The sequence below is a fragment of the Geotrypetes seraphini genome, chromosome 6, assembly GCF_902459505.1.
Source record: "Geotrypetes seraphini chromosome 6, aGeoSer1.1, whole genome shotgun sequence".
NCBI lineage: Eukaryota > Metazoa > Chordata > Amphibia > Gymnophiona > Dermophiidae > Geotrypetes > Geotrypetes seraphini.
Window position 1 is genome coordinate 89110673 of NC_047089.1, and position 23447 is coordinate 89134119.

At 41.3% G+C, this 23447-nt stretch overlaps 1 protein-coding gene across 12 annotated transcripts in view; it reads right to left on the reverse strand.

Annotated features, from left to right (window-relative positions):
* Positions 1 to 23447, reverse strand: part of LMO7 (LIM domain 7) — a 444867-nt gene that overhangs the window by 225710 nt on the left and 195710 nt on the right. For all 12 annotated transcript variants that reach the window (XM_033950185.1, XM_033950181.1, XM_033950180.1 and 9 more), the window contains one exon: positions 14089 to 14195. In XM_033950185.1, the coding sequence (XP_033806076.1) occupies positions 14089 to 14195 (107 nt within the window). The remainder of the gene's footprint in view (positions 1 to 14088; positions 14196 to 23447) is intronic.

Consider the following 23447-nt stretch of genomic DNA (forward strand, 5'->3'; position numbering starts at 1 on the left):
AAGGAGGGAGGGAGGGAGGGAGGGAGGAAACAATAAGGGAGAATTGGGTGCCTGAGAGAGGGAACAAGATGGTGCACATGGAGAGATGAAGAAAGAGGAGAACTGTTGGGCAGAGAGAGAATTATTGGACATGGTGGTGGGAGAGGAGTGAGGTAGAGATGCATGGGCATGGAGAGGAGGAGGAGAACATGCTGGGCCAAGGAAGCCTCCTGGACTGAGTTTGTTTTTCTTTAAGTACAGAGGGGGAGGGCATTAAAAGAAGTGCCAGATTGGGCATGGGAGGAGAGCTTATGGGGCCAAAAACAGAAAACAGAGAGAGATATGGTGGGCTATGGTCTGAAGGGAGAGAAGTTGGACCTGGGGTGGTGTGGAGGAAGAGAGAAAGAGATACTTGAAAGGAGAACTGTTTAGAAGAGAGAGAGGGAGAAATGGTGGACCATGGGGAGGGAGAGAGGCAGGCAGGCATGGGGAGAGATGGGGTGGGGGGCAGTAGGGAAGAGAAAGGGAGGGAAGTTGGATCTGGGGATGGCAGGGAGAAATTTTAGGCCTGTGGATGGAAAGCAGAGAGATGCAGCATCTCTTTTTTTTCCCTCTATCCATTTCATTGTTCAGCATCAAGGGGGGAGGGAAGAATAAAAACAGATAGGGAGCAAAATGTTGGACCATGGGGATAGAGGAGGAGAGATGGACCCATGGGAGGGCAGGAGGGATGAGATCTGGGATAAGAAATGGGATGGAAAGAAAGGGACAGAGAATTATAGCCTGACCAGTGGAGAGAGGGAGGAGGATTCTGAAAGTGGTGAGCCATGTGGATGAGGTCAAAAGGGAGATGAGTGAACAGAGGCAAAAAAGAAAAGAAAAAGTTAAGAAAGCTGAAAGGGAAAAATCAATACGTTGGAGACAGGCATAAGAAAGGAATGGAATAGTATTGAGAAGAGGAGAAAAACTGGACAGTAGACACTAGAAAGAGAATTGGTAGAAGATAGACAAAAAGCAGAAAGAGAAACTGGGACCAAGATGATGGAAAAACAAAATATCCAGACAACAAGGTAGAAAAAATTGTTTTATTTTGAATTTATTAACTGGAATATGATAGCTTTGGGATATGTGCATCACAATTATTTTTATATTCAGTGGCGTAGTCATATACAGCTGATTTGGGGGAAGGACTGGAGCCGAAAATTAGTGGTTGGCACCAAAGTTTCTCCCCGCCTGAGTGCAATTTACAAATTATTGAGCTATTGGGGATTCCCAAGCCCTGTCAACTGAAAACATCTTCCTGCAGTCTGGCAACCCAAAATCTCCAAGCTTTGCAGCCAATGGTTATATCCTCAAGCTTCCACTGCTTTCATGCATGCATGCATGAAGGTGGGGGGGGGGGGCAGGGAGGAGGGAAAGCAGCACCTCTGAAATATTGAAGCCAGTTGCAGAACTTGGGAAGTTGGAGGGGAGGAGGTAGCCATCAGTTGGTGAGGCTTGGGGATCCCTACTAGCTACAGCAGGGGAGATATTCATTTTCAGGGAGCCTAAGCTCAAAGTAGGAGGCCCAATAAAGCAGTAATATTTATCTGACTGAATGATCCTCCACGTGTGCCGCTGACACCCGTTCTGATGAGGTTCACCCTAGCTGTAATAGAAGTGAATGGGAAAACCAGGAGGGCGCATCCCTGCTCATCAGAGTGGGGATGTGGAAGCCTGTGGCTGCTCCCACTGTCAGCGGTACACGTGGAGAATCACTCAGTCAGGGTAAGTATTACTGCTTTTTGGGGGTTCCTCTCCACAGTGTCCCTTTAATGAAGGTTTATTATTAGATAAGTACATCTTCTATATTAGTGATTGCAAATTTGGGACCTGCTCAGCCTTTTTTTTTTTTTTTGCTCATCAGCTAATGTTAGTGTTTGTGCGGCCCCTGAAATTTTTTTTTTCATCCAATGCGGTTCAGGGAAGCCAAAAGGTTGGACACCCCTGCAGGTAGACACAGTAAAGAGGGAAATTGAAGACTGGATAGTAAGAATTAAATCTGGACAGAAGCAGAAAAAAAAAAGAACGCTGAAAGGAAGAGGTGGCAAGAAAAAGGACAAATGGACAGAAAATCCTGGCAAGAAAGTCAAGACAAAAAGCAGAAACCAGAAACTGGGACCAACACAATTGAAAAAGGAAATGGGCAGATAATAACAGGTAAAAAAACATTTTCTTTTTAGTTTATGATAAAAAGTAATGTAGTAGCTCTGTTAATAAACATTTTAAAAAGAAAAATGGAAACAAATAAAATATTTATTGGACTCATTTTAATATCTTATTATAGTTTGTATATAAAGTTCTGAATAAAAGTGGTTTACAAAAAAAAAAAAATTTAATGCAGCAGGAAAGGAACACCAAATTCAGGACAGGAAATTCTATCAATAGCATACATAAGTACACAAAAAAAAAAATTGTGCCAGCAGAGATGGACAACTAGACCAATGAAAGTCTTCAAAATGCTTTAGCGAAGAGAGAGGTTTTTAGGCCAGCCCTAAATTTCTTGAATGATTGCTCTGATCTGAGAGAAAGTGGGAGTGAATTTCAAAGATAAGGTGTTATGCCCCCAGCAGTCTTATCCTGGTTGTGACAGGGCTTCAAGATATGCCTTAAGTAATTCAGTAATTTCACAGAACTTTATTGCTGTAGCTACTGCTTGCCAGAACATGTGACCTAGTCATCATCGACAACAAGGGAAGTCACTCCTGCTTACCTGTACAAGCTTCACCACCAGTGGTCTTTCTCCCGAGACCATCTCCCTCCTGTTTCTCATCTAAACTTGAATCCTGTCTCACACCTTCTGCTCACCTTTACTTCCTGGGTGACCTAGGGCTAAACTCTGTTCCAATTGGCCTCTGACCCTGCCCTTTCCTTAGCCTTGTGGGACTTTTTGTCTAGAGAGACACTCGCTGCCCTTCCTCCATCATCCACATGGCTCTTCATATCCTCTAACAAAGGAACTATCCGAGCAGGGATGCTTCAGCAACCCAGTTCTGAAATCTTCTTATGCTGCTGGACTATTCTCCTGCTTCTCAATTTCTCATCCTTAACTACTAAAGTCATGTCCTGGAACCAAGACATCTGAGCCCAGGGAAACAAATCTCTGAGAAGAGCTGCTAAATGTGAATACATTATATCTGTTCAATGAAGTATACTTTAGAAATTATAAGAATTTCCCGCGTGTCTGTCGGTGTGTCTGAGGTTTAGCTTTCTGGTAGATTTAGCATATATCTGCAACATCTTACTAAACAAGACAGAAAATAAGGAACAGTACAGAAAAAAAGCAGATTGCCAAGTTGGCACTAACCTAGAACAGAAAACAGGGGAGGAGAGTACTCAAACAGTGATCCTCCATGGATTGTAGGGATCTGCTGGGACATAAGAGGGAGACACTAACTTTCAGAGACCAAAATCTCCTTCCTCAGGTCAGGACAGGATTCCATCCTGATCTAAGAGAGCTTTGGTCCCCTGAAATCTAACTGAAACAAAGGTTATCATATTTGTAAAGACAAAAGAGAGAACACATGACCTCTGAACCCCACTCTATGTTTCACAAGTCTTGCCCCTACCTCTCTACACCTTTCACCCATTTCCTTAGTCCCTCTTCCCATCTTCTGTACCCTTTTAGTGCCTTTCTCTCTCCCCCTCTATTCCCCCCACAAGTACTGCTCTCTCCCCCTTCCTCCAACCCCCTCTGTATAGGTGCTTTTCCCTCCCTTTCTATCCACAACTCCTTTCTCATGCAGGTTCTCTCCCTCCCTTGGGACATTGCTTCTCTCTCTCACTATGACTCTCCTCACCTATCTCTTTGCCAAAATTTAATCTTTAGGACAGTCTGCAGCAGCAGGGAGGTGAGCCTGCTGCCATCAACCTGCCCTGAAAACCTTCTCTCTGGAGCATCCTACCTACGCAGGAACAGGAAGTTGCTCCATAGGCCAATGGCAGTAGGCTCACCTCACTGCTACTGTCGGCTGGCCTGAAGATTCAATTTCATCAGAGACTGAGGAAGGTGGGGAACAAGGAAGAATACCTGGAATGGGTGAAAGCCATCCGGATGCCCGGTATATCCTCTTAAAAGAGAACATGTCTGGGCAAATCTGAATATCTGGTAATCCTAACTGAAACATATTTAGCCCAATAAAATGGCATTATTTTTTGTTATTTGTTTTGATTTGTATTTGTTAATTTAGTAATATAGGGGTTCTTTTACTAAGGCGTGCTAGCCAATGTAATGCTAATGCACCTATTATATTGTTTGGGCGCGTTAGCATTTAGCGCGCGCTAAATTGGTTAGCGCGCCTTGGTAAAAGACCCCAATAGTGATTATGGTAAATGTCAGTTTTTGAAATATATATCTATATATTTTATACAAAAGAGGGGACATGCATCACTTTGTTCCTCTGGTTTTATACTGCATGCCGAGGCTTTCTTCTTGGGTGTTCAGTTTAATTTTTATTTCTATTTTTAGTTCATGGTTGCTTATTCTGTACTGGTAAAGGTCTACATTCTGCATGTGTGAAAGACATGGGGCTCCTTTTATCAAGGCGCGCTATGGGGGTTAGCGCATCGGACATTTCATCACGCGCTAACCCCCGCGGCAGCCTAAAATCCTAACGCCTTGTCAATGGAGGCGTTAGGTACTAGCGCAACAGGTGGTTTAACGCGCGGTATTCCTTGCGTTAAACCGCTACCGCACCATTGTAAAAGGACCCCATGATTTTCTGTTAGCATTGATTGCAAGATCGATCTATACTAATCTGGCTTGTTTACAAGTTTTACAATAGGTTTATTAATATTCTATTACCCACTGCAGTTTATGGTGTTGTCTTTTCCTAGGTAGGACCTTGTTATGCGACTTGTGGAAGTTACTGCTATTATGGTATGGTAGAATTTCTCTGTAGATCCTTAATGACATTTATAGTATTTTGTATTACTTCACTGTATGCCTGGAACAGTAATAGCTCAAGGCAAGTTACATTCAGGTACAGTAGATACTTTCTTGTCCCTAGAAAGCTTACATTTTAAGCTTTATATCTGAGCAAAGGAGGGTTAAGTGACTCAAGTTAAGATGTCAAGAAGCATCAAAGGGATCTGAACTCTGGCTTCCCTGGTTCTTAACCTGGTTCTAACCATTAGCTTTAGCTAATACAAATATGCATTACCTGTATTAGCTATACTTAATGTTTGGTGCAAACTAAAAGTTTGCAGATCTGAAGCCTAGTGGCTATTTGGCAAGCTATCAAGAATAACGATAGGTACATTTTATGGTCACCAATAACAACCTCAGAATTTTTGTAACAGTACTGCTCACTGTTCAGAGAGTCAACAGGAAGATGCTGAACTGGGGAGCTAGGGCTAACAAGAGACAAGTGTTATATTACTATTCTGTTCACAATGCTGTATTATTTTGCATGCATTATTTAGATGGGGGGGGGGGTTCCATAATTTCCTAGCATGCACACAGGCCCTGATTTTATAAAAGACTAGCTGATGCCCCGGCGTTGCACGGGTATTTAATTATAGCAATAACACTGTAAATGGATTCAAAAAAAGATACTTTATAGTGGTGAAATAAATTTTTTTTTACAGCTTTATAAAAAGTACAATATTCAAATAATAATGTGAAATATTACTAACACAAAACTTGATTATAAACAACATTTTTAGTTTCACCTCCAGGAGCAAGAACATATACATTCTTGGGTGAACCCACCCTTGAGCAAGCAACATAGAGTTGTCCATGGGAAAAACAGGGGGATCTTAAATCCACTCCACAGTATGTAATAGTCTGTCCTTGTGATTTGTTGATTGTGATAGAGAATGCAAGTCTCACTGGAATTTGCAGTCTCTTAAACTGAAAAGGAAGATCTGTTGGAATAAGTGGTATCCGCGGGATAAATATGGTTTCACCTTGTCCCTTTCCGGTTAAGATAGTCGCTTCAATTACATTGGACAGTAACCTCTTTACACAAAGCCTTGTGCCATTGCAAAGTTTTGGTGGGTCAAGGTTGCTAAGTAAAATAACTGGAGATCCCACAGCTTTTTACATTTTTTCCATTGACATGAATGGGTGAAATATGATTTTATGTTTGTAGCTCCTGCCACGTGTGCAGGTGGGCCGCGAGACCCCCAGAACATATCACCCCAGGTAGTGAGGGATCTGCATACCAAGTTTCGTTCAAATCGGTCCCACAGCTTTTTACATTTTTTCTATTGACTTGAATGGGTGAAATCTGATTTTCTGTTTGTAGCTCCGCCCACGTGTGCAGGTGGGCCGCGAGACCCCCAGAACATATCACCCCAGGTAGTGAGGGATCTGCATATCAAGTTTCGTTCAAATCGGTCCCACAGCTTTTTACATTTTTTCCATTGACTTGAATGGGTGAAATCAGATTTTATGTTTGTAGCTCCGCCCACGTGTGCAGGTGGGCAGCGAGACCCCCAGAACATATCACCCCAGGTAGTGAGGGATCTGCATACCAAGTTTCGTTCAAATCGGTCCCATAGCTTTTTACATTTTTTCCATTGACGTGAATGGGTGAAATCTGATTTTCTGTTTGTAGCTCCGCCCACGTGTGCAGGTGGGCCGCGAGACCCCCAGAACATATCACTGCAGGTAGTGAGGGATCTGCATACCAAGTTTCGTTCAAATCGGTCCCACAGCTTTTTACATTTTTTCCATTGACATGAATGGGTGAAATGTGATTTTCTGTTTGTAGCTCCGCCCACGTGTGCAGGTGGGCCGCGAGACCCACAGAACATATCACCCCAGGTAGTGAGGGATCTGCATACCAAGTTTCGTTCAAATCGGTCAAGCTGTTTTTGCGTGATCGCGGCACATACGCACATACACACACACATACACACCTCCGATTTTATATATATAGATACCTAAAGTTAGGCACCTAGATCAGCATGCCTAGCCAATCTAGGTGCCTATCTTAACTTTTTTTAATTGGTTTAATTGGCACTGATAATTGAAAGCACCATTAAAAACAAAAGTTTTTAAAAATATTACTTAGCCAGTAGGCACCTACCAGCAATGAAGAATTGCTAGGAGGGGGGGGGATTCAGGGCAGAGTTTAGGCACGGGTTGACTTAGGCTCCAGCAGACGTACTCATTTAGGCCAAGAAAACCCTGGCCTAAATGGCATTGTGCCTAAGGATTCAACACCTACCAGCAGCTAAGAACACTTAAGCGCCAATAGATATGATTCTATAAACTGCACCTAGCGGATGGTTGACAATCATACCAAACGGCGCCTACAAAAGGCGCAGTTTATAGAATCAGGGCCATAGTGTGTATAATACCATCAATAATAGAGGGATTGGGGTAGGCAGCTGATAGACAATGAAGGGGGTTTTACCTGCTGTGTTAAAAATGCTCCTACTGCCCCTTCCCTTTTTTTACACTGCACTAAATATTCGGTTCACAGTCATAAGCGCGCCGGACAAATGGGCGCCGACAAATTGGAGCGGACAATTGAGCGCAAGACATCAGCGCGCCGCACAAAAAAAACTTATTTTAAAGGGCTCCAATGGGGGTGGGTGGGGGGGAACCCTCCTAGTTCACTAAATACTGTTCGCGCTGCCGTTGGGGGTGGTTTTGGGGGTTCGTAACCCCCCATTATAGAGGAAACAACTTTTTCCCTATTTTTTAGGGGAAAAGTTAAGTTTTCTGTATAATGTGGGGGGTTACACCCCCACACCCCCCAACATGGCAGCGCGAACAGTATTCAGTAAAGTGGGGGGTTCCCCCCCCCCACACCCCTGTCAGAGCCCTTTAAAATAAGGTTTTTGTATGGCGCGCTGATGTCTTGTGCTCAATTGTCCGCTCCAATTTGTCGGCGCTCATTTGTCCGGCGCGTTTTTGTCCCGTCACCAAATATTCAGTATCAGATTAAAATTCAGATTAGCTGTAAACTACAGGCAAACAAGTAGGGAAAGCATGTAACCCATGGCTCATGGACTTCTTTCCAACTTCCCTGTATTTATTTATTGATTGATTGGGATTAACTGCCTTTATGAATAGATTCATCCAAGGTAGTGGGGGGGGAGGGGGGAAATAAAATAAAATGAGAAATTATAAATCAAAACTAACCCCCTCTTCTATGAAACTGCGCTAGCAGTTTCTAGCGCAGAGAGCTGCACTGAATGACCCGTGCTGCTCCCAATGCTCATAAGAACTCTATGAGTGTTGGGAGCAGCGCGGGCAATTCAGCACAGCTCCCTGCGCTACAAACTGCTAGCACAGTTTCATAGAAGAGGGGGGTAAGGGCGGTGAATGATAAGTTTGCATGTGGCATTAGTGTAAAACTATTCGATGCATTAGAAAAGATCGATCAAGACCAACATTGCTAACATGGTTAAATGGGAGGCAAGAGAAGCTATGGAAGTCCAAGCAGCATGAACAGTGGCAATTTAGAAGTAAAGCTATCTTATCATTCCAAAGCAAAATCTCTGTGAGAGAGCAGGTACAAACTAACACACGTAAGGAGGAAAATAACCCTAAATATAGATACAATGCCGAGTTCCATCTCGCAATCAAGGAGAGACCTAAATGGCTCACCTCAGATTGCATGCATGCACCTGTATTTTTAGAATGTATAGGCATATCTTGACACTCCACCCTCTCTGCCCAACCTTCATCCCCAAACACACCTACGCTTGTTTCACCTAAAAGTATGCACTGTGAGTTGGCTGCATAAACTAAGATACAACCCCAAGACAATTTTATAAGCAGATCTTTCTGCAAGTTTAATGCTGTTCTACCTACAGAGAGGCTTTATTAATTACTCCCTAAAGGGGTAACAGTCATTAAGAGAAAGACCTGCTGCAGTTTGTTGTGGCTTTTTCTTTTTTAAACAGTTTTACTGACAGTAATGCAGCAACAAAGGACTTGCTACCCAATATTCAGCTGTATTTAGCCAGTCAGGAACAGCTCCTAGCCAGCTAATTGCCAATATTCAGTGGAAGGTAGCTGGCTCTCTCTCGCTGAATATCCTGTGTGACAGACTAGCCTGTCACCACCATTATTCAGCAGATTGCCGACAGCCAGATAGACCTGCCTAAAAAGGACCATCTTTGGCCGCTAGGCCTTAGCCAGCCAGCATCAACCTTCCACTGTCTGAATATTGGATACCCGGTTTCTAAGGCTTTGCTCTCACTCAGTGAATAAGGGGGGGGGGGGGGGGAGGGGGAGGAAGCTTACTAAAGTGTATGAGAAAGACATGTCATCTGACAAGTCACTAAGGAAAAAGATTATGTAGGAACTTTTATTTACTTTTTTTGCATTTTAGTTTGGATTTAGTTCACATCGTAATAGCTCAAGTTGAGTGCACTAGGTATTTTCCCATCTCTGGAGGGCTTACAATCTAAAGTGCCCTTGTACTAAACCTTAGTATCCACTAAATGCTGCACATCCTATTGTATTTATGAACCACATGACACATAGTAAATGCTAATATCCGTTAGTGCATGTTGAGCTTTAGTAAACGGGCTTCTAAATTTGTACCCGAGTCACTGGAGGTTAAGCAATTTGCCTAAAAACATAAAGGAGCAGCAGCAGTGAGGATTTGAAGGGGCTTCTGTGGTTGTCAGTCTAGTACTTAACCACTAGGCTACTCCTCCAATCCATTTTCTGCATATGAAATGTCATTTGTGGAGCTTTATATAATTGAATGTGTTGCCATTTTGCTAGTTAAGCTCAAATGAAAATGTAACAGGTCAAAATGTGGCTAGCTTAATCAGGCTGTCTGCCTTAAGCTAGAAATATCCATTTCAGTCATATTAGAGCTTTATCTAAGCATTATTAACTGATTTGTTCCAGAAAATAAATAATTACATAAGCATATTGTCAGCACATATTTTATTGTACCTGTACGTCATGCAGTTTTCCAGTCTTTTATATTTTTTTAATATTATTTGCAATGCTTTCTGTAAATACCAGAACTAAAGGCACTGGTGAATACCCAGACTAGCAATACACACAGATCAGAAAGCGACTGTTCTACCAGATGTGCAATTTCGTATCATTACCAAGCTTTATAATGCAGTATCAAATACTTTGCACCGACTGTTCAGCATTCAGTACAGAGACTTATCATTTCAAGTTAGTGCAAACAATGGGCATAACAGCCTTAGCACCAAAACCACAACCACCACACACCAATGAAGTACAAACGAACAAAAGACTCAACAGCAATAATAAAGTTAACTCACTCCCTGCAAATGATTAGAACATTTAATTCATATACCATTAGCAAATACTGAACACAGTTGTAGTAAATAAATAAATTAGCTTATTGGCATTCTAGGCAAGCACACTCTAAACAATGATTTTTTTTCAGAGAAATATGAAGTGTTCAACATACAGAAAAATAAAGCATCGCTGCAAAACGATCCTGTATATCTAAAAAGCGGTTATCTTGGGAAACTTTCAAGGAACTTTCATAGAAAATCAAAATTCTGACCGTCTTACACTTAATATGTATGGCTTTCTAGGGCTGGGTAAAACAATGGATTAATTGCTAGCCTCGTTAGCAATCTTGTACAACTTTTGTAATAAGCTGGTACTGCACAATTCCTTGTGTTATGATAAGAGGCAATGGAAGTGTTGACAGTACTTGGATGAAAATTCAATTGGTCCTGAAAAATGTCTTCTCTATACTTCCTTTGCAATAGCCACAGTCCTTTGCATTTCTCTCCATCTCCCCCCAGTATGGTGTACTGTTCCTTTCTTTTTGTATCTCTCTTGAATTGTACATTGCCTTGAACCTAGTTAGGCAGAGTGTGACTCAAATTATTAGATTAGATATTTCTCTTTGTCCCCTGCCCTCCAGCCAGTAAACACAATAATGATCCTTATGACAAAAGAAATCGACAAAAACCCCACCACCATCCAGCAGGTAGAACTTCAGATGACCCATGTCATTGGAAAAACAACCAAAAATGTTCTCAAGTCATATATAGATGTGTCACACGCTGTAGATCTGGGGGATTAACCCCAAAGTTGGGGTCCAATATATTTTATTGCCTTATAAGTGCAGTAGATCTGCAGTGCAATATATAACAAAGTCCAGCTCTTGATCAAGTTACATAGAAAATGACAGCAGAAAAAGATCATACGGTCTATCCAGTCTACCCATCCATACCATCTACTAATTTAATCCTTTTCTCTCTCAGAAATCCTATGTGCTTTCTTGAAGTCAGCTAGTGTCTTTGTTTCTACCATGCACTCTGCAAGTCTGTTCCGTGCATCCACCATCCTTTCTGTAAAGTATTTCTGCAGATTACTCCTAATCTCTTCCTTTTTACATAAGAACATAAGAATTTCCACTGCTGGGTCAGACCAGTGGTCCATTGTGCCCAGCAGTCCGCTCACGCGGCGGCCCCTAGGTCAAAGACCAGTGCTCTAAATGAGCCTATCCTCACCTGCTCCAGTTGAGCAGGAACTTGCCCAACTTTGTCTTGAATCCCTGGAGGGTGTTTTCCCCTACGACAGACTCCGGAAGAGCGTTCCAGTTTTCTATTACTCTCTGGGTGAAGAAGAACTTCCTTACGTTCGTATGGAATCTATCCCTTTTCAACTTTAGAGAGTGTCTTCTTGTTCTCCCTTCCTTGGAGAGGGTGAACAACCTGTCTTTATCTACTAAGTCTATTCCCTTCAGTATCTTGAATGTTACTATCATGTCCCCTCTCAATCTCCTCTTTTCAAGGGAGAAGAGGCCCAGTTTCTCTAATCTCTCGCTGTATGGCAACTCTTCCAGCCCCTTAACCATTTTAGTCACTTTTCTCTGGACCCTTTCAAGTAGTACCATGTTCTTCATGTAAGGCAACCAGTGCTGAACGCAGTACTCCAGGTGAGGACGCACCATGGCCCAGTATAGCGGCATGATAACCTTCTCCGATCTGTTCGTGATCCCCTTCTTTATCATTCCTAGCATTCTGTTTGCCCTTTTCGCCATCGCCACGCATTGCGTGAACGGCTTCATCCACTATGTCCCTCATATGAAAAAATTGCCTTTGAATTGAAAGAAGCCTTTCTCCTGTGCATTTTAAAGACCTACTTGGTATAGATCTCTACCATAGCTGTAAGTTATAAACAATGTAATGCTATGAGGTAAATCAAAAAGTAAAGGCAAAATACATTTAATGGCTTTAATGGAAGTAACTGTGAGCAATTGAACATATTACTTTTCCACATAGTCCCCATGCAAGATGGCATATTTGTTGTATCATCCAATTAGCTTCTGCATTCCTGCAAAGAAGTTTTTCAGCTGCTCCTGAAGCCAGGTGAGCACTGCTTCCTTTACTTCATCATGCTTTGTCTTTTGCTCTCTGCGTCACAGTGATGCACCCATGTCTCTTCACCGGTGACCATTCTCTCCAGAATACTCAGATGTTCATACCATCTCAGGAACTAGGTTGCATCTTCCACACGATGTTCCTTGTGCAGATCAGTAAGCTGTGCACAGTCTTTCCGATATCCCAAGTCATCATGCATTATGGCAAATGTAGATCCATAGCAGATATCCAAATCTGCAGCCAATTGAGATACCATTATCTGTCAGTCTTCTCTAATAAAGGCATTCACTCTGTCAATGTGCTCTTCTGTGGGCGATGTTGATAGGCGACCAGAACAACCTTTGTTGGTTACACCTGTTCTTCCCACGGGTTTCGTTCCCTCTGCCCAAAGAAAGCGCACTATCGCACGTTGTTCTTCGATGGTGCAATCTTGCAATGGAACATCCATGTTTCTGACACTCTTTTGGTTCTGAGTACCGTCACGTCACAGAAGATTACACCATACCGTTAACTTGAGAACCTATATATTTTCTCAGACACCACTTGATATAACTTAGAAGACTCTCAAGACTCCTGAAGCAGGCCTGTTGGCCAAAACATGTACATGTCGAGTCCTTGAGTTATTGGTTGAATAAAGTCATTTGAACCACAGGATGAGTTAAAGGACATTTTTTTTCAATAATTTGTGGTCATCAATCTGATTAGGACAATTCCACTCCTGACTATGTATCTCACTTCATGGCTGCCACACGGCTAAAGGCTGAGCGCTGCACTTGAATATGGACAAACTATCCAACAGACAATGTATGAGTACATATGTTGCATTTCGCTAGTTCTGTTCCTGCTATCAAATAATTTAACAATTGCCTTTAATTTTTGATTCACCCTCGTATATTACGTTTACAATATTATGACTGTGTATGCATAGATACTTGCAAAAGATGAATAATCCACTTACATAAATTGCTTTTATGGAGGTGAAGAGTGGTCTAATGGTAGAGCAGCAGCCTCTGCACCCAGAGGTTGTGGGATCAAATCCCAGGACTGCTCCTTGTGACCCTGGGTAAGTCACTTAATACTCTATTGCCACAGGTAAAAATAAATAAGTACTTTATATATGTAAACCGCTTTGAGTGTGGCTGTAAAACTTCAAAAAGGCAGTATACAAGTTCCCCATTTCTTTTTTATACATATGGGTTAGCTTTTGACTTTTAAAAGGAAGAGGCTACTTCCAAATGTGACTTACAAACTGAATTCTCCTAAAAGTACACTAAACATACAGGCATGCTGGAGAAATACCAACTAATTACTACAGTGCTCCTTCATCAATGACACACAAGTTCTATATTATACCCTTGGGTTAATTTTATTTCTAATTTCAAGTAAAATTAATTGATTTCCTTCTGTATGTCACACTAACCGCTTGTGTTTAACATGCCCAGTAACTAACATTCTATTGCAAACTTTACTAGCACATCCAGAATCATCCATTAGATTTTCCACAGCTCTGTGACAACACACAACATTAATGCACAATTAGGAATGCATGACAAACGTACCGTTCCACTGAATTTTAAAGAAAAGGGCAGACACAACCTGTTGGTGCACTCCTCCATGCTTTCCACTCTCCTCTGAGCAAATAAAAGGCTTTCAAAGTGCATTTTGTTTTCTAGTGACCAAGAATGCTTTCTTTACACAGAATCCAATTTCAAACCACTGCAAAAAAGTATTTATTTTACTGTGCCTACACACAAACACACTTACTTGACAGTAACTCGACTTGACAAGTCCTGAAGGTCCCCGGGATGAAAAAGCTGAGCTTCCTTCAATCCAAGTTTTCCACAAGCTTTCAGAAAAACGTTTATATTATCCTGCGAAAAGAAGCAGAGAAGTAGTGCCTCAGTTAAGCTGCACAAATCGAGGACGATGACTCAGTATCGAGCTCCAAAGTTCAACTTTTGAATTAAAAAAAAAAAAAAAGTCAGCACTCATCCAGAGGAAAGAGTAATATTTCATAAATGAGCATGAGCTGGCTCTGTTCTGTTGCTAGCACTCGAAAGGTTACCTGGTCTAGGGTGAATGCCTAGCCAGTAGGCAGGCGTGTACACTTTTGATGTCAGCTCTGCAAATATGAATGTCCTCTTCCTGGCTTTAGAAGCAAACCTCACCTCTCCTGTCTTTAAAAATAACACCAGGCACTGACGTTGACCCACCCAGAAACTGTTGGCAGTGCAGGCTCAAGGGGAGGAGGAACATTTTGTTTCTATGATTACCAGCTATAGAATGAATGTGAATACGGCACTTAGAATCTGAGTTTGGTTGCTTAGCAGAGAAATGAAACTAAGTTGAGTTTTTGATAATGCAGAATTCAGGCACTGAGCATTCAAAATGTTGCACCTGCCATAGATCTACTAATAATATAAGGGCAAGAAAAATCATAGTCCAAAGACACTCAGTCTATTGGTGACCCTAGCTTACACTTAGATAACAAGGTGAGTTTCAAGATTACATTCTTTCCTGTGACTAATATGTCCTCACAGACTAACCCTTACACACATTTTCCAAGTACTAAAGGTCTTCAGCTGTGACTGACAGTGAGACGTCATTCTTCCAGAGATATCTGGGTCTATTCATTGATCAGACAACAGGAGAGAGTATATAGCTTGGACTCATTTGCTCTGCTTCCCCTCCCCCGACCAATGACGTCTGACCCTCAGCACCAGAAAGTCTAAGAAACAGTTCACTATGAAGCCGTTATACTGTGCCGCATTAGAATAAGAGCTTAGCATGTTTTAACCCATGACTTTCTCGCACAGTAAACCCATTTCCAATTCATCAATATTTTTGAAATTTTTCAAATTTTTTTTCCAGGCAGCGTGCTGTTTGCATTAGCAAACATTACCTGACAAAAAAGTTAATCAGTTAGTGTCCACTAATGTGGATATGCTAGCTGGTTAACACCTCCATGTCTACTCTCTGCCCCTTTCACACCCATTGCAACAACATTTATTTTTTTTTTTTTAATCATTTTTAAATGCTCGAGTTAGCACATGCTACTGACAGGCAAACTACTACAAAATGATTTAACACATTTTGCCTTAAGCTTTTTTCCTGAATTAAGCGTACATTAGCATTTGAAGGCATTTCACTAAACTGCATTACCAGGGTTCTCTCATTTGTTAGTAGAGGAAAGTAATCTTAATTTTGTTTGGCTCCCCCCCCCCCCCTGATATTTGGAAGAATTTGCCAGTTCAAGATCTGTGTGTAAACATAGGTTTTAGATCATGGCATAATCAGTACAGCCATGCATCATAGTACGCCAGCTCACCATTAATCAGTCACTGTGTAACCCAAATTTAACTGTGGCCTCACAGTTAGCGTACTATCCTAAATGGAGATGTTTAGTGAGAAGACAGGAGCGTAAACTCTGCGGAACCATCAGTGAACCAAAAACAGCCGAGGTGGTCAAAAAAATGAGAAATCACCAATGATGCACACATTTTTTTATTGAAGGACCAAACAGCCATCTTTCGACATTAACCTTCATCAGGGGTTATCAAATTCTTCAATAAAAGATACAATAATTACAAAGTTGGACAAAAACATCTGCCAAAGTAACAATGCTTCTATTTAAGGACTTTATGGGATGGTGTTTTTGTTGGGTTTGTTTTGTTTTTTTGTTTTTTTTGGGGGGGGGAGTTAAATTTCAATAACAACCTTAAGTAGGAGTGTCATTATTGAAAAATCTGATGACCCCTAATGAAAGCTGTTGGGTTGTTTTTTTTTAACTTTATTTAGTTTTTAATGTCAACCAAAAGTGCAATACAATTTATATACAAATAATGATAATCAACCAAGCACTTATAATCAATCAGTATCTATACAAAAGATAAAAGTTCCTTCCCCCATCCATCATTACCGTCAGGAATAATAACAAAACAAAAGGTATACCCCCCTCCCGCTCCTACCCTCCAACCCCTCCCAGGATGTGTGGGTGAAAAACAACAGAAAATAAAGATAAAGATAAAGGACAACTATAGCAAATCTACAAAAGACATCAATAGACCCCCCAAACTAATTTGAATATCTTATTATGCCCTTGCATGTCAGCATTCATTTTCTCATATTTATAAGTTAAACATTAGCTCGCCCACCAAAAAGGAAAACTAAGGTGATCCCAATTTTTCCAATTGTGAGTAATCATTTGCATGGTTATCCCGGTCATAATAAGGAAAAGCCGGCATTTATAGCGGTCCATGGGGGGCTTAATATGCAATAACGTTCCGCATATAACTACCTCATACGTCAGTGGAATTGATGCCTCTAGTATGATATTAACCTGTCCCCATATTGACTTCCAAAAGTTAAGTATCAAAAGTTGTTGTTGAAACGTGTGCATCATTGGTTGTTTCTCCTTCCTTGGACCACCTTTGCTATTTTTGATTCACAGAAGTGGTGATGTTTACTATATAGAGCCCCTCTAGTTGATGGACACCAACTTTCTGGTTTCAGTGTTATTAAATGTAAACTTACTCTTTTAACATCTTTGTATGTTCCCTCTCTATTCTTGTGTGTTTGGTCATTTCAATCCTCTCTATTCAATGGAGTTCCTTTCAATTCTTTATTTAGTTTGCAAATCACTTGATTCTGCGAGTCAGTAAAAGCAGTATAGAAAATTTTAATAAACTATATGAATCAGCTATAAAACAGCATATACTAATGATGTCCTATAAATTAGATTTACGCATGATAAACTGCTGGCTATATTCAGGTCAATTTTATGTAAATGTTCATTGTAATTACTGTATCCCTGTACATTTCAATATTCACATTATCTGCTGCTAAGAACCTAATGCAGAACATATTTGTAAAGATATTTTGGTGGGGGGAGGGGAATGCCACATATTTATGGTTCTGGTCTTGTGCCGATTATTTTTGGTAATGGTTTGAGGCTTTGACGTTCACTTTAAAAGAAAAGCATGTTGGAGTTTGCTTGCAGGGAGCGCCTAATCACACTGGGTGGGAAGCATCTGCTTTCTGAGAGTTTATATGAAATATTTCTGAGGCTCACCATAAAGAGACAGTCCGTGAGATCCCGCTATTAAAGCTAAAACATGGCTGGGACACACGTGCTAAAGACACATTAGCTAAATTTAGGCAGCTTTCAGAGAACAGAGTGAAAAGAAGGAGTGGGAGATTTAAGGCTTCAAGGACTTTGAACAAGTTACCACTGCAACCCAAAATAATCCATGTGCATGACCCTGCCAGTGCTACACTTGGTACCCCTTTCATAAAGCCGCAGTAGCGAGGCCAGGAGTAGCAAATGTGACGCAGCCCAAAGGAACCGAATGGGCTGCATTGCATTTGCTATGCTGGAATCGTTACCATGGTTTTATAAAAAGGGGCCCTTGGTTTTTAACTTTTAAACTTTTTTTAAATTAAATGTCATAAGAAATAGATTATACAAATACTATTACTACTAATCACTTAATTAGCGCTGAAAAGCGTACGCAGTGCTGTACATTTTGACATTTATAGATGGTCCCTGCTCAGAAGAGCTTACAATCTAACTTGGACAGACATCATGACATATAGGTTGGGGATGCAGAACCCAAGGTGAGAGGAGTTAGGAGTCTAAAAGCACTCTCAAAGAGGTGGGCTTTTAAATGGACCTTGAACACTGCCAGAGACAGAGCCTCCGTAGGGATTCAGACAGCTTGTTCCAAGCATATGGTGCAGCAAGGCAGAAGGGACGGAGTCTGGAGTTGGCAACTGAAGAGAAGAGCACAGACAGGAGGGACTTACCAGCTGAGATGGTTCAATAGTACATTCTTCCTCCCCCACCAATTCAACCCTCCCCAAGAAAAATACATAATTAATAAATCCCCACCTTTTTAATTAAAAAAAAAAATCCACCCTAGGACAACCTACCTCCCTATCACCTTCCTTCCCTCCTACAACCTTCCAAGCAGGCTGAAAAATCGAACAACAATTGAAGGAACTGCATTCAGTAGCACCCCTCCCTACTCAGCAGGTATTTGATCACCACCCTATCAAGAAACCACACTTGGTTTTTAAATGGACAATTGTTTTAAGGTATCTATCAAATCCAAATCTGCCAGTGTACCAGTCATATTACAGTGGGACAAAGGCATATTTAAAAACTTCCACACCACAAACCTGTCAGTCAGTCAAATAAACTAAACCAGTACCACATGTCAGTTGACTGAAAAAGTTTTGTTTTGGGCATTTTTTTTGTCTGATATATTTCAAATTTGATAAAGCTACACACACTGCCATTCCCCCTATTCCAAGGCATTTTTTTTTTTTGTCATAATGTATGTATTTAATTAATTTTCTAACCCATTTTCCTTAAAAAACTCAGAACAGGTTAAACATACATAATATACAGTTATGTCATAATTACAGTTCAAGTTTACAATACATCTTTTTATCTTAACATGATACATACTAATGATTCTAATACCAATAAACAAAGTACAATTTACAGCAGGGATCTCAAAGTCCCTCCTTGAGGGCCACAATCCAGTCGGGTTTTCAGGATTTCCCCAATGAATATGCACTGAAAGCAGTGCATGCACATAGATCTCATAGATTCATTGGGGAAATCCTGAAAACCCGACTGGATTGCAGCCCTCAAGGAGGGACTTTGAGACCCCTGGTCTACAGGTTAAATATGCTATAGTTAACAGTGGAAGATTTTTTCAATAAAAGTTTTTATCCTAACGTGACACATACCGGGATAGAGTACCAATATGCATTTCTTTGTAATCCATGTATTGGTTTGCCCAATGAACATCAAGTGGGTTAGTTTTATTAATTTTTACAGTATGTAGGCGGGTCAAGACTGGGATCAGAAGAGCTGGGAAGCCAAAGGCACAATAATCCACTGAGGGCAGGATGCACACAGCTCCGACACCACATTAAAAAAATACTATGGTGGGAGCGATTTTTTTCAGACCAGGTGATACGGAGCATGAATAGGAACGGTGTCTGGCGCCTGCTCAGAAGAGCAATTGCTAGGCACAACAACTCCCCCCAATTCCACTTGTCAAAATAAAACTTTTCTTCTGCCACTCCGCTGCTGCTCTCCCTGCCAGCAAGGGAATCCCCCAGTCAGCTGAGCCAACAGGACTGCTTCCCCTGCCATTCAGTTGTTTGGGGCTTCCCCTGCCAGTTCAGCTGGATCTTTTGGTAGTGTTTTGATGGAAAATGTTAACTGGACACTAAAAATATTCCACCATTGTTAGAACGAGAGACCTTCTGAAGTCCCTGCCCCTAGAGTACTGTGAAGAATGTGATAAAATGCAGAATGGACCTACAGAGGCATCACAGGGCAGCAGGGCTGTAGAAAGCTCAATATGTTCAAGGGGGGTGCAGTCACAATTTCTATGTACAACATGAGAGATTGAATATTGGCTTTAGGAACTATGTACAGCAACCGTAAGATAATTTCTATGCATAACATGAGAGAACAAATACATGTTTCGGGAACCAAGTACAGCGGTAAGACCATTGATGAGGTACTCTTTGCATTGAAACAGTAAGAATTTTGATACACAGCATGAAAGATCGAATGCATGTATTGGGCACTAAGAACAATAGTAAGACAATTGTTAAGGCACTCTAATGATGTGGGTACATGAAGTGGAGAGACTTGTCTATGTATAGCCTAAAAACGAAATTATGCCTTGGGACTTAATTGCAGCTACTATTTGAGTAGTAGGGCACTTTCAACGACATGTGCACAACTCTTGTAAAAGTAGATTTACACACTTGGTTTAGTGTTAGGGTGTCTTTACTGGCAACAGTTAGGTAAAAAGGTGGGTTGTTGCGTTTTTTTTACCACTTTCCTGAAGTTTAATAAGCCTGCCATTGATCTAACAGTTGGCAGTACTTCATTCCATAATTTGGGTAGGAAGTGTGAGTAGGTGTGTGTGCGGGCATTTTCTAGAAGGGTTTGTGCTGGTGGGGTAGTCTTCTCTCGCCTTGCAATCAGAGAGGTCAGTTGTGGATAAAGGTTGATAGTTTCTTTGCCATGTACGATGGGATCATTCTGTCAAAGAATTTGAAGGCTAGTGTCAGGGCTTTAAAGATGGTCTCTTTGTTACCAAAAAAAAACGCCAACTGTGATGTCATCCATATCACTTGACCACAGATAGAAGATCTTAAACATCTACAGCTTCCCAATTCACATATGGGACATACCCAAATTCAATGTTCATTTAAAAAAGGCTCTCCATTCCACAGACGTGTTCAGTCCATTAGGTTCCACAGTGCCCAACTGAAAAATAAATCGTTGCTCCAGCTGTCACATCCATTTCTTCATATTACCCCCACAGATCGAAACATCCAGCTGTTTGATAATTGTGCTGCACAAACTGTCAAAACTATACTGCTGGCTCACACAATGTTTGACAACAGGAGCTTCCAGTTTTACCATGTTAACTACATGAACTATATTCAATCATCCCTAGTCTGGAAAGCTCTTGAAGTTTGATCCACTGTATATACTGTATATATAATATCACAAGGGCATCTAATCAAGTAGATGAACATGTGGTAGAACCAGAAAAGGCACTGTTCTACCACCTCTCACTCACCCAACAAAAAACAGTGCCCTCTATTGTCATCTCACAAATAGAGCATGCCTCACATTTGTTAAACCCCTTGTTCAGTACAGCACCACCCATCCTACATCAGTCCACACATCTGATTTACATAATTTATCTGCTAATTTTTGAATTTCGAGCAAAGAAAACCATCTAGCAGTATGTACTCAGCCTTTCATGAACATTGTCCCCCAGTGCATCCTGATTATAGATACTATAATTTGGAAAGATGTAAATTTCAAAATACAGGCTAGCACTGTATACTCCATTGCTCTACTTTGTGATTGCAGCAGTAAATCCCTGTTGTTACCCTTCCACATCACCTTCTCAGGATATTCTTGCTGAGAAAACTTATTGCCGAGGCCCTCAGCCATCCGTTCATACTGTTCAGTTGGATCACAGATAAGGAGGAATCAGAGAAACAGAGACCAGGAGGCTGTTCTTTAAATGCAGTGGATGCATGCTTCTCTGATAAGTCAATAAAGTGTTCTAATCTGAAGGTATACAATCTTTCTCCTTGCATCCGAATTAATATATCCAAGAAAACAATCTCTGAACTATGACAATCAAAGTTGGTTGTAGAATGGCATACATTACGGCTGTCAATAAAATGTTCCAATTCCTCTTGACTGCCCCACCACATCACAAAGATATCGATTTACCAGAGCCAGCATTTTATATGATCGTATCCCCCTGTTGAGTATACCCATTTGCGCTCAAATTCTGCCATAAATAAGTTAGCCACCAAAGGGGCAAATGATGCACTCATGGCTATTTCCAAAATTTCACCTTAGAGGCATCAAGTACAAAATGATTATGCTTCAATGTCAACTGAGCTAAAGCCAACAACAACAACAACAAAAAAAAAAAAAATCAGTGGGCACATACAAGTGTCTAGGTCAGGGGTGGGCAACTCCGTTCCTTGAGGGCTGCAATCCAGTCGGGTTTTCAGGATTTCCTCACTGAATATGCATGAGATCTATTTGCATGCACTACTGTCAATGCATATTTATTGGGGAAATCCTGAAAATCTGACTGGATTCCGGCTCTCAAGGACCAGATTTGCCCACCCCTGGTCTAGATTTAGAATTTAGTACAGTCTCCAAAACCTTCATTGCTTCGTCTTGTGTAGTATCTTTCACCGAAGAGGGAAAGGTCATCACCAGTGACATAGCAAGGAGGGGGAGAGTTTACCCTGGGCAACTTCTTGGTGGGGGCACTGGCACTCGCTCTCCTCTCTGCCCCCCCCCCCGCACGTGTGCACCCCTTCCCTTCCCTCATACCTCTTTAATTTTCCCAGCATCTTGAACTTGCTGCCTGCATCTGTCTCAGCTCTCTCTGATGTCACTTCTGTGTCCCGCACTTAGGAAGTGATATCAGAGGGAGAGGCAACACAACGTGGGCAGCAAGTTCATGATGCTGCTCATGCCAGGAAAATTGAAGAGGCATGGGGGAGGGAAGGGGGGGTGCACATGGCAGAGGGGGGGGGCAGAAAAGAGTGAGGGTTGGAGAAGAGGGCAGGGGAGGGGCAGCCCCACCCCAGGCACCACTCACTCTTGCTACACCACTTGTCATCACCAGAGGACTTAAAAAGAGAGTCCAAATATTTACTCATTCAAGCAGAGTCCCTTGAAGATCTGATATGATGATCAGGGGGTTTTAATAGACTTATGTATTTTCAAGAGGATGTAAAAAAAATAGGTAACTTGACTTCCCCGTAGTTCAAAACCTCAAACTCATTTTTGTCAAAAAATAAAATAAATAGCTTTCCTTAAAGCCCTAGATATATGCCCTAGATATATGCCCTCCTTTTTCCCTCCCCCAACATTTAATGCTGTACCTCTCTCACGCTCATCATATATATCTAGCTGTAAACAGCACTGATCCCTTTTAACTGTTCATATTGTATCATCCTATAACTTAGTATAACATCCTGTATCTGATTGTAAACATCCTGTAACTATTCTCTTGCTATCTTGTTATCTTGAACCTACTGTAATCACCCCAGTACCCGCTCACTTGGTACTTCCTGTATCTTATTGTAAACATCCTGTAACTGTTCTCTTGTTGATATCTTGTACCTTATTGTAAACACCCCAGTACCCTCTACCCCATTGTAAACATACTGTAACTGTTTTCTCGTGCTAATATCTCGTACCTTTCTTGGTACTTCTGGTATCTTATTGTAAACATCCTGTAACTGTTCTCTTGTTAATATCTTGCACCTTATTGTAAACACCCCAGTACCCTGTACCTCATTGTAAACATATTGTAACTGTTTTTTCGTGTTAATATCTCGTACCTTACTGTAATCACCCAGTACCTGCTCACTTTGTATCACCCTGTATCCTACTGTTAACACTGTACTCTCTCTAGACACGACTCCACTGTAAACCGCTTCGAACTTAGGGTATAGTGGTATATAAGAAATAAAATTATTATTATTATTATTAATCTGGGATATGAGGAAATGTATACGGTCTGCTTGCA